We start from the raw sequence: 14215 nt of genomic DNA, 5'->3' as shown, positions 1-14215 counted from the left end.
AGAGTCGATTATTAAGAAATTTTACGAGTTTTGCGATGTCGCGCGTACTTTGGCACATAAAAGAACTTTAATTAACCAACTTATTTCTACATTTTAACCATTTTTAACTTTGAAAAAATACACTTTTGGAAAGTTTTAGTATTTAAAAAAACTTTTTAATGTTTCATAAGACGTTTTATTTTCAAAAGCACTATTATGGAAAGTCATTTTGTCGTGACATGTTTACATTATAAAACGTCAAATTCGTTGCACAGAAAAACTACATGCAAATGCGTGACTTGCAAATAACGTACTAAATATTATAGTAAATAATTATTTAAAAGAAAGCGTTGGTAATTCCAAAATAACTATTTTGCTAGTAGAGTAAAAAATAAAAGCAACAAATTTAAATGGTATATTTGGCAAGTAGAATTTAATAATTAATTAAATTATGGATTTTCTTATTAAATTTCAGGATATTTAGGCAAAGATGGGGAAGGATCCAACAAAACCAAGAGGCAAAATGTCGTCTTACGCATACTTTGTCCAAACCTGCCGAGAGGAGCATAAGAAGAAACACCCTGAGGCAACGGTCAACTTCTCTGAGTTTTCCAAAAAGTGCTCCGAGCGATGGAAGGTCAGTCACACCTTTCATTTACATTGTGTTAATGACCTTCCACTCTTTTCCCAACAATTATTTATTTTTTTCTTCCTCCCTTTCTCAGACTATGTCAGGCAAGGAAAAGGGGAAGTTTGAAGATATGGCCAAACAAGACAAGGCCCGTTACGAGAGGGAGATGAAGAACTACATTCCACCCAAAGGCGAGAAGAAAAAGAGGTTTAAGGACCCTAATGCTCCCAAGAGACCCCCGTAAGCATCTCACTTGTTCATGAAGATGCTTCGGCATTTGTGAAGGATGTAAAGTTTATAATTTTTTTTTTTACATCCCCTGTTCCAACAAAGGTCCGCCTTCTTCATTTTCTGCTCCGAGTTCCGATCCAAGGTGAAAGAAGAGACCCCTGGTCTGTCTATTGGAGATGTGGCCAAGAGACTGGGTGAGATGTGGAACAAAACATCAGCTGAGGATAAGCAGCCATTTGAGAAGAAGGCAGCCAAGCTTAAGGAGAAGTATGAGAAGGTGAGAAACGATGCCGCGAATAATCAACCAAAATAGCAATTGATAAATGATCTGAATTTTAATAAGAAGATTCCTTGCTGAAAAAATGAATCTCATTTCCTTTTAGGACATTGCTGCCTATCGTTCTAAAGGCAAAGTGGTAGGAGGTGCAGCCAAAGCCCCTTCTAAGCCGGAAAAGGTTAACGATGATGACGACGATGATGATGAAGATGAGGAGGAGGATGATGACGATGAAGAAGAGGATGACGAGTAGATAAATAACATTTAGAGCTTAGCTTGTTGTCTATAAAGCATTTAACCCCCTTGTAAACTTTACTGAGGCCATAAAATGGGTAAAAGAAATAAATAAAAAAACACAAAGGCAAAAAAACAAAACCAAAAAAAAAACCAATAAGGCTGTGTATATGCTTTGTTTTTAAACTGTACAGTTTCTTTTTTTCCTTTTTTGTATAGTTAACACTACAGAGGTGTCATCTGTGTTCGTCCGAATGCCCCAACCCTTAATTTAGTTCTTAGTTTAATTCCTTAAAGATGGTTCCAACACCACTATCCTCGCCTGGTACAGTAAAAAAAGAAAAGGTGGGGTTGTAAAATTGTCTTGGAGTCAGTGGAGTTTTAGATGTGTGCAGCATACAACCTAGTTTCATGTGAGGTTGTAGTTCATATCTTAATGTACTTTTGTTTGTTTACTTTTTTTTTTCAGATCAAATATTATCATCATTAGTAAATCGCCGTATCAAAGTTATTTTACTGTATTTTAAATACCACTGTAATTGCAGAAATGATTAAACAAAGTAATTGTTTTGTTCTGTATGCTTCTGACATCAATAAACTTTTTTAAAATAAAGATTTTAGTATCTTTCACTTTTCTTCATAGCATTAGATTAATTCTGGATTTTTTTCTCTGCAACTTGTTGGATTGAATTTAAAATGTAAGTGAACTGATCTGAAATGAGTTTGTATTAGCTATTAGATAAGTAGTTTTTGTATTTAACTCTGCTTTTTCTGATACTGCAGGTGATTGGAAGGATCTGTGGGTTTGTCATGTCTACTCTTGTACATGTCAAAGATCACCGGTACATTATTTAGGGTAAATACATCAACCGAAGCATTTAATATACCAACATTAAAAAAACTTATTGCTAATTTAAAGCTATTTTTATGAGTCAATTTGATTTCAGGCTCAGTTATCTTTATATGCCTATATTGATTTATTTTCAAAGTCATCAGCATTTTATTTGGTCAGTAGATTTGAATGTATGGTTTCAGTACACTTACCAGAGAGCCGGTTTCGAGGTCGCCTTGTTTTTCGTGATAAACACAGGCTTAAAAAGAACACATGATTGTATCATCAGATGAAAGTCTCGATTAATCCAAGCCTCCTTCTGTTCATGTGGTTAAACTGCATATATTACAGCGGTATACTGCGCCATCGCATGGTCATTTTGTTGTACTGTCATATTTATAAAGGGCATGACACTTCAATCAGATTATACAGTAGATCAGCATCTCTCCGACCATACCATGATGTTCATGCCCTTATTTTTTTTTTTTAGCTCTGAGTATTTTCACTGGTTAATATACTGTCGTCCTTCTGCTACTGCGGATGGATTTTATTTTACATTTACATTTATTCATTTAGCAGACGCTTTTATCCAAAGCGACTTACAAACGAGGACAGTGGAAGCAATCAAAAAGACAAAAAAGAGCAATGATATATAAGTGCTATAACAAGTCTCAGTTAGGTTAACACAGTACACATAACATGGGCTTTTAAATAATATAATAAATAAAAAGAAAACAGATAGAATAAAAAAAGAACAGAGCAAGGTAGTGTTAGAGGTCTTTACATACACACATATACACACACACACACACACAATTGCACAATAAATGAAAAGAAAATATAATACAAAAAGATTAGAAAGGTAGTTAGATTTTTTTAAGAATAGTATTAGAATAGTGAGTGTTAAAGTTAGAGGGTCAAATCAAGATGGAAGAGATGTGTTTTAAGCCGATTCTTGAAGATGGCTAAGGACTCAGCTGCCCGGATTGAGTTGGGGAGGTCATTCCACCAGGAGGGAACATATAATTTAAAAGTTCGTAAAAATTACTTTGTGCTTCTTTGGGATGGCACAATCAAGCGACGTTCACTTGCAGAACGCAAGCTTCTAGAGGGCACATAAGTCTGAAGTAGTATTTTGTTTGGAACTGTATTCTGAAGTAAAGAAATATTTAATACAAACAGAAAACAACATATCATTCTGTCTAATGATAAAGGCCAACGATGCAGACCACTAAACAGTATATAAAAAAAATTTGCAATAGCCTCTTTCATCCTCGTGAATTGTTCGTTCTTTGAACTGCTATGTCATCATAGAGGAAGCTGGGGCTAGTTATCACAATTGTTATTGCAGTGAATATTTATCGATACTTATTTTTCTGTATTGTCTTGACTACAAAGACAATAACATAACAAAACATTTATGTAATTAACCAAAGAAAAATTAACCTTAAAGTTACCTTATCGTAGATAGATAATACCATAGACATCATATAGGATGTCTATGGATAATACCCGTGTGACAACTAGCCCCGGTCAGTTTTCGACCTGTTATCCCGACTCCTCCCACAACAGATTGCGTTCATTCATCAGTCAGCGTCTTTTCGCGGCCATGGCAACATCAGGGGGTAACGGACTGTGGACCAGTCGAACGTAAAAGTGCCTCGCTCAAAGGTAAGACATCTACCTATTTCCATGGAAACGTAGAATTAAATGCAGAACACATCTATCATATCACATGTCCTTAGTAAGATTTATAAACTAACAAGTGGACTTCATATTTTGATTCCTTGCAAATCCTTTTTGTTATCGTTGGCCTAAATCTTAAGTGTCTTGCACTGTTTTCTTATGGGTAATGTAGTTCCTTATTGTAGTGAGCAGTATTTGTCTGTACTTAAAGGCAAACGGAGAAAAAACTACAAATCCCATGTAACTTAATAAGCAGGTGCGGTGACTGTTGTGCTTTTCTTTTCTTTTTTTTTACATACAAGCACGGCTTTATTTTATAAGAAAAAAAATTATTCTATGCTATTTTTAATAGAGTTTTTCACGTGAGTTCGTTTTTGTTAAAAGAAAAGACGAATTACATCCGTCCTGAAATGTATTTATTATGTGCTTTATGTTAAGTGTCCGACAAACGGAACGGTCTTATTTTTGACAGCCACTCTGTGCTCAGGGCAAAGGTTGATAAACTAAAGTTTAGTATCCTAACCCGTAGAGAAATCCTATCATTGTTATTGTTATCAGTGAAACCACACACAGAATGATTCAATCAGTTAAAATGGACCTGATAAGATCGGAGTGTTTTAGTTATTTAATATAAAGTTCGTGCATTTAAAATTACCATAATATTTGGTTGGCCCAAATTTTTTACAGTGGACAGGAAAAAAGTCCTGATGGGCAAAAACTTATGAATGCAACCTTTAATTTAATTTATAAACATTCCAACCTTTAATTTAAAATTTGTATACCGGTAATAATAAACTATTGGACATCTAAAGGTAACGCACCCTCATTTATGTATTTATGTTCTCTTAAAGATTTTTTTAATTTTTTTATTTACAATACAATTTTAAGAAAAGGCCTATTTTGTTTTGGCCCTTTTTATCTGCTCCCCATCAGATTGAATATGGCATATTTATATGTATGAGTGCAGCTTGCATTAATGTGCCCATACACACATTCAACTTGCATACACTCTTACCATCTTTAATATTATTTATTATCAGTAAAGAAGAAATAAAGTTATACACAAAACTACTATTAAAAACAATGAATATTTAAATCTCTGTATAAATTTTAAATAGAAATGTTCACATATTCTACATAAAAGAGGTCTGCACAGAATAGTAACACTGAACTGAATGAGCTTTAGTAAAGGAAGATGTTTTTTAATGTTATAAATATTTCTCATTCTTACATCCCCAAATACTCATTCTATCTGAAGGTTTTGCTGTACATGTTCCCTGGAGCTTTTTGTTGGACAAAAAGTGTTCTGAAACAGAGGGGGACTTCTGAGATAATAGCTCTTTAAGTAGTTCCTGTGTTGTATTTTTCAACATATTTTCAACAAAATTGTAGAAGAAATCTGGAAATGTGCAGAGACATTTTAATGCAGCTTTAGATGGTTTGGCAGAAGGTTCATCACTCTTCTTGTCAGAATCTCTATATTTGATTTAGCTCACCATCATCTCTCTGTTCTTTGAAATGTTTAGGACTCATGGTCTTCAATCACCCACACGTCAAACCAGCATCTTTGATGAAGCTGTGAACTAAGGTTGCATTGAAGCACTGAAGTAACGTTTGGTTTGAATATCTTTCACACCATGAATCTGACTGAGATTTGCGACAATGCTAAGAAAGGAAGAGAATATGCACTTCTTGGGAATTATGACTCATCTATGGTGTACTATCAAGGTGTTATACAACAGATCCACAAGCACTGTCAGTCCCTCAGAGATCCTGCCCTGAAAGTCAAATGGCAACAAGTAAGGTGCTCGTATACTGTATGATTTAATCTGATATGTATTTATTTATAGTGCTGTTGCTTGTATAGGTATTAGCCAATACATACTTTGGTATTGGCACAGTATATGTAATCTGAAGGACTCAAACCAATAATGCTTTCTCCCTTCTCTGAGCCCAGGTTCGGCAGGAACTGGCAGAGGAATATGAGCAGGTGAAAAGCCTTGTAAACACCCTAGAGAGTTTCAAGGTGGAAAAACCTGTGGATTTCCCCAACCCTCTGCCTGAAGAGAGCCCAAGGGACCCCGATGTGTGGCCGCCCCCTACCCCAGCTGAGCACAGGTAGAATAGGCAGCTGATTACATAAAGCCCTGAGGAGTTCTGTCAGCTGCAGAGCATGTCACACATCTCCTTACTTCATGCTGTCACTGCGGTGTTCACTTTGTCATAAAGCACAAAATGGAATTAGCTTTGCTGCCTGAAGTGAAGACGGACATAGTTTGTGTTTTATCCAATTGTATTTACTCCAAGTAAACATCCAAGTAAAAGATACAAAACCAACATGTCAGAAAAAAACAACAAAAAAAACAGACTCACAGAGTTGGAAAAAGGATCACCTCCTTTTGTCAGTAAATTGTTAAACTGCCTTTGGCTTTCATTTTAGCCTTTAGTATGTTGGGATATGCCTCTGTCTCTACTAGCTTTGCAATATTTGCCCACTCTTCTTTGCAGAACTGCTCAAGTTCAGTTCAATTTGATGATTAGCGTTTGTGGACTGCAGTCTTCAAGTCATTCCACAGATTTTCAATGAGGTTTAAGTCTGGACTCTGTTTAGGCCATGCAAGCACATTCACCTTTTTCTCCTTCAACCACTGTGTGCTCAGTTTTGCTGTGTTCTTTAGCTCATTGTCCTGTCGGTAGGTAAACCTTCCCTTTGACAACTTTCTGGCAGAAGGCAGCAGATTTGCCTCAAGAATTTGACAGTATTTTGTCCCATCCATTTTTTCTTCTATCCTGACAAGTGCTCCAGTCCCTGCTGCAGAGAAACACCACATAACAGGACATTAGCACCTCTATGCTTTACTGTAGGAATGCAGTTATTTGGATGTTGAGCTGTGTTGGATTTACACCAGACATATCGTTTGGTGTTGAGGCCAAATAATTCAATTTTAGTCTCATCTGCCTCAAAATCTTCACGTTGTGTTTTAGCAAAGCTCAGTCATGTCTGCATGTGGTCTTTCTTGAGGAGTGGCTTTTTTCTTGTAGTCCTCTCATACAAGCCACATATTTAGAGAATTTGTGATATTGTTGTCATATGCACACAATGACCACTCTTTGTCATAAATTCCTGCTACTGCTTCAGAGTTGTTGTAGTCCTCTTGGTAACCTCTCTGAGCAGTGTCCTCCTGGCTCTTTCATCCAGTTTGGAGAGACGTCCTGATCCAGGGAGTGTCTGTGTTGTACCAAATACCTTCCACTTCTTATAAATAGACTACACTGTGCTTCTAGGCATTGATAAAGCCTTTGATTTTTTTTTTGTATCCATTTCCTGACTTGTTCCTGTCCATAACTTTATCCCGGAGATCTTTTGAAAGTGCCTTTACACCTGTAGTTGATTGTTTGCTTCAGTTCCAGGAAAGCTCTTTTCATGCTGAACTAATAAAAAGTTGAAAGTCAAATGGCTTTATATGCCATTGAGAAGGTGATTAACTACACCTGATTGTACACTGGCAGTATATATATGTGTATATGTATGTGTATTTGTTTCAGGATTCTTTGATAAAAAATTTTTTTAAGTGTCTTTGCTGTAACTTTTGACCAATTGAATGCTTCCTTGCATCCAATGTATTATACAGACATTATATACATCTATAAATTATGTTGACTAAATTGATTCAAAAATTAATCACCAAAAACAAATCAAAGCCAGTCTGAATGTCACAAATGTGGTGAAACTGTTTGCATATGTGGTCACATGGTCCAGATACCCTGTGATATCACACTGTCTGGTCATAGGGGACCTGTTCAGGTGAAGAAGCCAATCACTGTATCAAAGCCCCAGAGAAAAGAGTCACCTGGAATGCAGCATCGTGGACCCATGGGGAGAGGCCAGCCAAACGTGAAATCAGAGAGACCGAACACCCGCGACGGCCGTGGAAATAAACCTAAGGATGAAAAAGTAAGTTATTCAAACTATTGGGCTGAATGTACAAACTGAGGAATTTTAGTCTGAATTGGAATTATGGTTAATTTAGTTTCAGGATTTCTAAGTACCTATTATCGTATGTTGTAGCAATGTGTCCTGTCTGTCTGTGTTTTCAGAGTAAAAAGAATGCCCAGGAGGGTGCTGCTGATGTGGAACAGAGGAAGTTTGATGGCACAGGCTATGACAGCGATCTGGTGGATGCGCTGGAGAGGGACATTGTGTCCCGGAATCCCAATATCCACTGGTATTGTGCCATCTTAGTGCTAGTTTTACTGTTCAAGGACTTATCAGAACATAGTATACAAAATAAATGTTTTATACAATTATGTTGCTCATTTGCTATAATTAAATTGACTTATGTGTGATATTTCATCACTTTGCACTCTAGATGTTGAGTGAAAAAACTGGGCATGGCACAATCATGAATTTGTGCTGTTGATTAATTGTCAAACCAATAATCGTGATTAACGATTTAATTGTCTGTTGTGCTCATGTCCCTTACAGTATGAGCCTAATACATTTATTTTTAATTTTTTTTTTTTTTACTTATAATCAAGTAGGCCCATTTGATTTCCTTTAATGCAGTGAAACTCTATTTTAAAACTGAATATATTTCTCTTTAATTTTGGTACACTTCACATTCACACAGAAGCCCACTAATAATGGTTGAATATTAATTTTGTAAAAACTACAATTAAAATGTAAACTGCACAATTATGCTTCTCTCAAATTCACGATTAGATCAAATAATAGCTAATAACTAATAACTACTCATAATTAAAGTACTGAGTGTCAGTGCACTTTTACTCGCTCTTACATATTTATTCATTAGCTAGTTTGATTATGCTTTCAGCATCCAATATGAGTTAGAACTTTAATTTCAAATCCAAATCTTTAAAAAAAAAAATCTTTCTGTCTGTAAAAATCAAATGCAAATCAGCCCTGAAAATGTGAAAATCCTCTGGGCTTAGGAATTGGCTGAATAAATAGCGATGCAGTAAGTTTAGTTTTCATACTTGACCAGACAAATAAGTAGCATGTTGAGTCAGCGACAGCTGTCAGTCACAGTGGCAGTTAGTGATTCAGTGCTGGACGGTGATTCAGGCAAGCTGTCACGTGTTACTGTTCCTGCAGGGATGACATAGCAGATCTGGAAGATGCCAAAAAGCTGCTGAGAGAGGCTGTGGTCCTGCCTATGTGGATGCCAGACTTCTTCAAGGGGATCCGCCGCCCGTGGAAGGTTAATATGTTAGATGACACCTGATGCCAGAGTTTGACATCTGAGCATACACGCATATGGATTCATAGTCTGTCAATACTATGTTTTTGCCAACATTTATGTGCCCATTTGTTTCCATTTCTGGTGAGCATGGTTTTTGGTCCAGCAGGGGGCGCAGTTATACTAGATAATTATGTAGGACAGAATGCACATTCTTCAAAGCGGTGCTGTATCTTTAGTCACAGATTGAGTATGGCTAATATATTTCACCTTCAGTTTGTTTTCCACATGCCATCTGTTTTATTGAAGTGTTTTTATCTCAAACCATCAGCTGCATCTTTGTGTTTTAAATGTGTGCCCATGTGAAGTCGTCTTGTTTTCAAACTGTCAGGGGGTGCTGATGGTGGGCCCTCCAGGCACAGGGAAGACCATGTTGGCCAAAGCAGTTGCGACCGAATGTGGCACAACATTTTTCAATGTGTCGTCCTCCACGCTGACCTCAAAGTACAGGGGAGAGTCTGAGAAACTGGTGCGGCTCCTCTTTGAAATGGTGAGCGATCTCGGAGGAAGCAATGTAGACACTGTGAAAGTGTTTGTCTATTTTTATTGTTTATTTTGAAGATATCATTTGATATTGATTAGGATCAGGACTTCACTAGGCCTCGGGGCAAAAATCATCGAAAATGATAAAAATGTCCCAGATATTTAAAATGTTACATTTACACAGCTGGATGACACTCTGTGTTATATAAGGGAAATATTATTTAGTTAGTCAGTCAGTTAGACAACAATATGCCTTCATAGAAACAAACAAAATAGCACCGAAAATAAATTTTGATTTTAATGGCAAATACGCTGTGTGTTTTCTAGACGAAAAAAATGAGTTTGTTTGATAAAGGAAACAAATAGAGAACACGTATGCCCTCATGAAATGTAAAAGTACTCATAAAGGTCAGTGTTGATTTTACATAAATGGAAATATGCTGTGTTTTGTTAGGAAAATGTTAGTAAGTTATGTAGAAACTGTAGTCAGTCAGTCAGTTAGTTAGCCAGCTAGTTAGTTATGCCGTCATGAAAGCCGAAAAATGGGCATTACAATGTTTTATTAGAGAGTTTTATTAATGTTTTTATCAATGTTTTATTAACTGAAACAGTATGTTTTGTCAGTTAGTTAGGTTGCCTGTTTGTTAGAGAAAAAAATTAAATGTGAAATGTGAATAGAAAAAACTCCAAGCAACATTGATTTGACACAACTGAATGACACATTGTGTTTATTTATATAAGAAAAAAGGCTAGTTAGTTAGTTATTTCATTAAAAAAAAAAAAAAATTCCTGACTCAGATGGGGTTAAAATTAATTAACATTATATGTAATAAACTAAAAAGGTTGGTCATGTTATAGTCTATATTGTTTTTACTGGATGTTTGCGCTTCTTCTTCTAATTTTTTATTTATTTTTTGCTTTCACAGGCTCGTTTTTATGCTCCTGCAACTATTTTTATTGATGAGATTGACTCTATTTGTGGGAGGCGGGGCACCTCAGACGAACATGAGGCCAGTCGCAGAGTGAAGTCAGAATTACTCGTGCAGATGGATGGTGAGTTTTGTCTAGTAGGCGACTCTGTTATGATATTACATTGAATGATGTAGCCTTATTGGAACACCCACCCATGTAATGGCATCAGGTGTAGGAGGTGCTCAAGAGAATGATGATCCCTCTAAAATGGTAATGGTCCTGGCTGCCACTAACTTCCCCTGGGACATTGATGAGGCTCTAAGAAGACGACTGGAGAAGAGGATCTACATTCCACTACCCACTGGTAATCTAACACCCTCACGCACAAGCGCCCATCAACAGGAAAACGTTCTCCAGGCAGTCTTCTGATTTCTCCATACATGTCACCCACTCATAAATGAACCAGCCTGACTAATTTCTCTCCGTTCACACTGTGCTATGTAGTTCAGTTAGTTAGTCATTGCTCACAAGCTTTCATTGTCTAATGCAACTCCTTTGTTATAGTAACAGGGCCTGGATTTTTGCATTTTAAATTGTGAAAATATGTCACATTTCAAAAAGGTCACATTTCTCCTAAAAATGTAAATTATATAAATACAAACAAAAGGAAGTTTATTTCTAGGACCATGAAGATGTTTCTAATTGTGCCATTTTTTCCCCCTGACATGTAAGCACATTTTGAAATATGAATAATAATAGTAAAAACAATAAATAAAACCAGCATAAATAAAAATCAAAATAACAAAGGCATTTACAAATACTTTATAATAAAATTATTATTTTGTTTTCATTGCTTATTTAATATAACTTAAATAAAAGAATCAAATTTAAATTAAATAAAAAATATATTTAATATATTTCCTGGAAAATAAGTCGCATGAGTCTGATCGGTTCAAAACTGCTTTGTTGAGAGGAACAAAAAAACAAATAAGTTGTATCAGTCAGATAAGTTATTAAATTCAGAAATAATGTAAAATACCAGGTAAATAATGTAAAATAAATAAAAATATAATATTACATTTTACAAACATTATTTAGAAATTATTATTTTAGTTCTCCTTACTCCACAACAAATAAAAAATGCATTTAATAGTTTTCATAGAAGAACAGGGATGAAAAATGTAAGCATAAAACAAATATAAATTATAGTGGCATTCAAAATAAACAACATTTATTTTAAACACCAAGCCTAAACAAATTTATTTAAAGTGAAACTAAAACTATGATGATTAAAAAATGATAAAATGATCAGATGATAAAAAATTCTAAAATTCTTTTCATCAAACAATTACTGAACTCCACAGCTCAAGGACGGGCAGAACTCTTAAAGATCAACCTAAGGGAAGTAGAAGTGGCATCTGATGTGGATCTGACCCTCATCGCTGAGAAAATTGAGGGTTATTCAGGAGCTGACATCACCAACGTCTGCAGGTACAGTATGTTTTCAGGATTACAGATAACACCTTGTCCTAACTGAACATGATGTGACAGGTTTTAAGCATCAAGTCATTTTTGTACTCTTGCAAAAAATGTAATGCAGTGTAAAAAGTCCAAAATCACAGCCAAAAAGAACATATTCAAGCTCAACAGTGCTTGCCTTTATTTTATTTCTTTATTTTTTCCTTTCTTTTCACCCCTCCATTGTTGCAGAAAGTTCCTGAAGAGAAAAGCCATCTTGAACCAGGCAACAAGCTTTAGCTGTTTCATTTACTTATTCGTCCCATTAATCAATTTAGTATAGGGTTATATGTTTTGTTTTTGCATAATAAGGGAGAGGAAAAAGTATTTACTATCTTGCACTTGGATTCGTTTACTCAAAAATGGAAAATTGCTGAAAATGCACCCTGATCTTCTGATGTAGATGAGTTTGTTTATTCATCAGAACATATTTGGAGAAATTTAGCATTAAATCACTTGCTCAACAATGGATCATCAGCAGTGAATGGGTGCCGTCAAACAGCTGATTAAAAACATCACAATAATCCACAAGACTCCAGTCCATCAGATAACATTGTGTGAGGCAAAAAACATTGTTTGTAATAAATACATAGAGACAGTTTTAACTACAAACCACTGCTTCCAGATAAAATAAGTCCTCTATCCATGATATTGCCTTCTCCAGTGAGAAAGTCATCTTAAATCATTCTGAATCATGAAAGAAATATGCACAGATCACGCATTGTTATAAGCAAATGGTGCCAAAACAGTTCGAAACAAATATGTTGTTGGATTTTTATGTGAGAGGACAACAGGGAATTGACTTGGATTGATAGTGGACTATTTTTGCCAGAAGCAACAGTTTAATGATGGATTTGTTTATTAAAAACAGTTCAGAAGACATGAAATGATTAAGTGAGTCATGTGGGTTAACTGTGGATTGTAATGTTGTTTTTACAGCTGTTTGGATTCTTATTCTGATGGCACCCATTCACTGCACAGAATTCATTAGTAAGTAAATGATGCAATGCTAAATTTCTCAGAATCTGTTTTAATGAAGAAACAAACTCATCTACATTTTGGATGGCCTGAGTGTGAGCAGATAATAATTTCGGTGTGTTCTATTCCTTTAAATGAAGCTTCATGCTCCAAACATAAATTGATGGTGTTCATTTGACTAATAAACTTTGTGAATCTTTGCTCTCAGAGATGCATCGATGATGGCGATGCGACGGAGGATCCAGGGTCTGAGTCCGGAGGAGATCCGTGCTCTCTCTAAAGATGAGCTGCAGATGCCAGTCACCATGGAGGACTTTGAGCTTGCGCTCAAAAAGATCTCAAAATCCGTCTCAGCTGCAGACCTGGAGAAATACGAGTCCTGGATGTCTGAGTTTGGGTCTGTGTAAAAAGAAAAGACAGCTACAAGATAAGTGTCAATGTGGGACATTGTGGACCAATACTTGAGAAAAGGGCACCGTTTTATGTTTCAAGACATTTTAATATGCAAAGATGATACAGAAAATTAGTCAAACCAGTGTTCTGATGCGTTTGGACATGTTTGGACGAAAAACGTTGCACCTTCATTTGTCAGAAATGAACTACCAATCGGTGTATGACACTGAGCCACATTTATTTGTTCCTAGCATCAGTTTCAAGTATTTCTAACTTCATTCTTTGCTAACAGTTGCTAATGACCTGTCTTAAGTTTCAAAACTGAAACGCCTGTGAAAATGCTACTTGACAAGGGAGAGCAGCATAATCCTTGTGCTGGGCTGGATGTTTTTTAATGTTTACTAGTGTGTAGACATTCATATGTGCTGTGTTCTTTTATTTGTTTTACTTGATAGCTATAATAAAATTAACATTTGTTCTCTACCTATTTAATGTCAAAATGTACTTATGTTCTTTTAAAAACAAAAACTGCTTTAGGATTTACTTAGAATTTTATTTTTGTCAGATATTGCTAGTAATAATAAAAAAAAAAAATTAAAGAAACTGCAATTAATGCATTGAATTAAACATGAAATTTTGAAAGGGAAAGACAGAAATTGTATTTTATAATGATACTAAATACAAATGATACAATAGGTTTTTTTTCTTTTTTTTACAGTTTGCATATGATTTATCCATATCCAAATAAAAACATTGTCTTCATAATTTTTCATCAAAATATAATAACTTGGTCTAGCTCT

General features: G+C 35.5%; 2 protein-coding genes across 7 annotated transcripts in view; both read left to right on the top strand.

The window, feature by feature from the left end:
* LOC132132892 (high mobility group-T protein-like) overlaps positions 1 to 1965 on the top strand; it is a 28154-nt gene extending 26189 nt beyond the window's left edge. For all 4 annotated transcript variants that reach the window (XM_059545456.1, XM_059545454.1, XM_059545453.1 and 1 more), the window contains exons 2-5: positions 455 to 616; positions 705 to 850; positions 944 to 1118; positions 1225 to 1965. In XM_059545456.1, coding sequence (XP_059401439.1) covers positions 470 to 616; positions 705 to 850; positions 944 to 1118; positions 1225 to 1371 — 615 coding nt within the window. In that variant the 5' untranslated portion in view covers positions 455 to 469 and the 3' untranslated portion in view covers positions 1372 to 1965. The remainder of the gene's footprint in view (positions 1 to 454; positions 617 to 704; positions 851 to 943; positions 1119 to 1224) is intronic.
* A 1774-nt stretch (positions 1966 to 3739) lies between these two features.
* LOC132132554 (katanin p60 ATPase-containing subunit A-like 1) lies at positions 3740 to 13958 on the top strand. 3 transcript variants are annotated; one of them, XM_059544973.1, is made up of 11 exons: positions 3740 to 3855; positions 5397 to 5669; positions 5828 to 5988; positions 7663 to 7825; positions 7969 to 8096; positions 8987 to 9092; positions 9463 to 9621; positions 10541 to 10667; positions 10756 to 10890; positions 11891 to 12017; positions 13231 to 13958. In XM_059544973.1, exons 2-11 carry the CDS (start codon positions 5508 to 5510, stop codon positions 13427 to 13429), a joined length of 1467 nt encoding a protein of 488 aa, XP_059400956.1. In that variant the 5' UTR covers positions 3740 to 3855; positions 5397 to 5507; the 3' UTR covers positions 13430 to 13958. The 3 variants fall into 3 exon arrangements, with proteins under 3 accessions (XP_059400956.1, XP_059400958.1, XP_059400957.1); XM_059544975.1 differs by lacking the exon at positions 13231 to 13958 and adding an exon at positions 12984 to 13102; XM_059544974.1 differs by having other exon boundaries at positions 3770 to 3855; positions 5433 to 5669.
* The last annotated feature ends 257 nt before the right edge of the window (positions 13959 to 14215 follow it).

Source organism: Carassius carassius, chromosome 49, assembly GCF_963082965.1.
Source record: "Carassius carassius chromosome 49, fCarCar2.1, whole genome shotgun sequence".
Taxonomy (NCBI): domain Eukaryota; kingdom Metazoa; phylum Chordata; class Actinopteri; order Cypriniformes; family Cyprinidae; genus Carassius; species Carassius carassius.
This window is presented reverse-complemented; position numbering and strand designations above follow the sequence as displayed.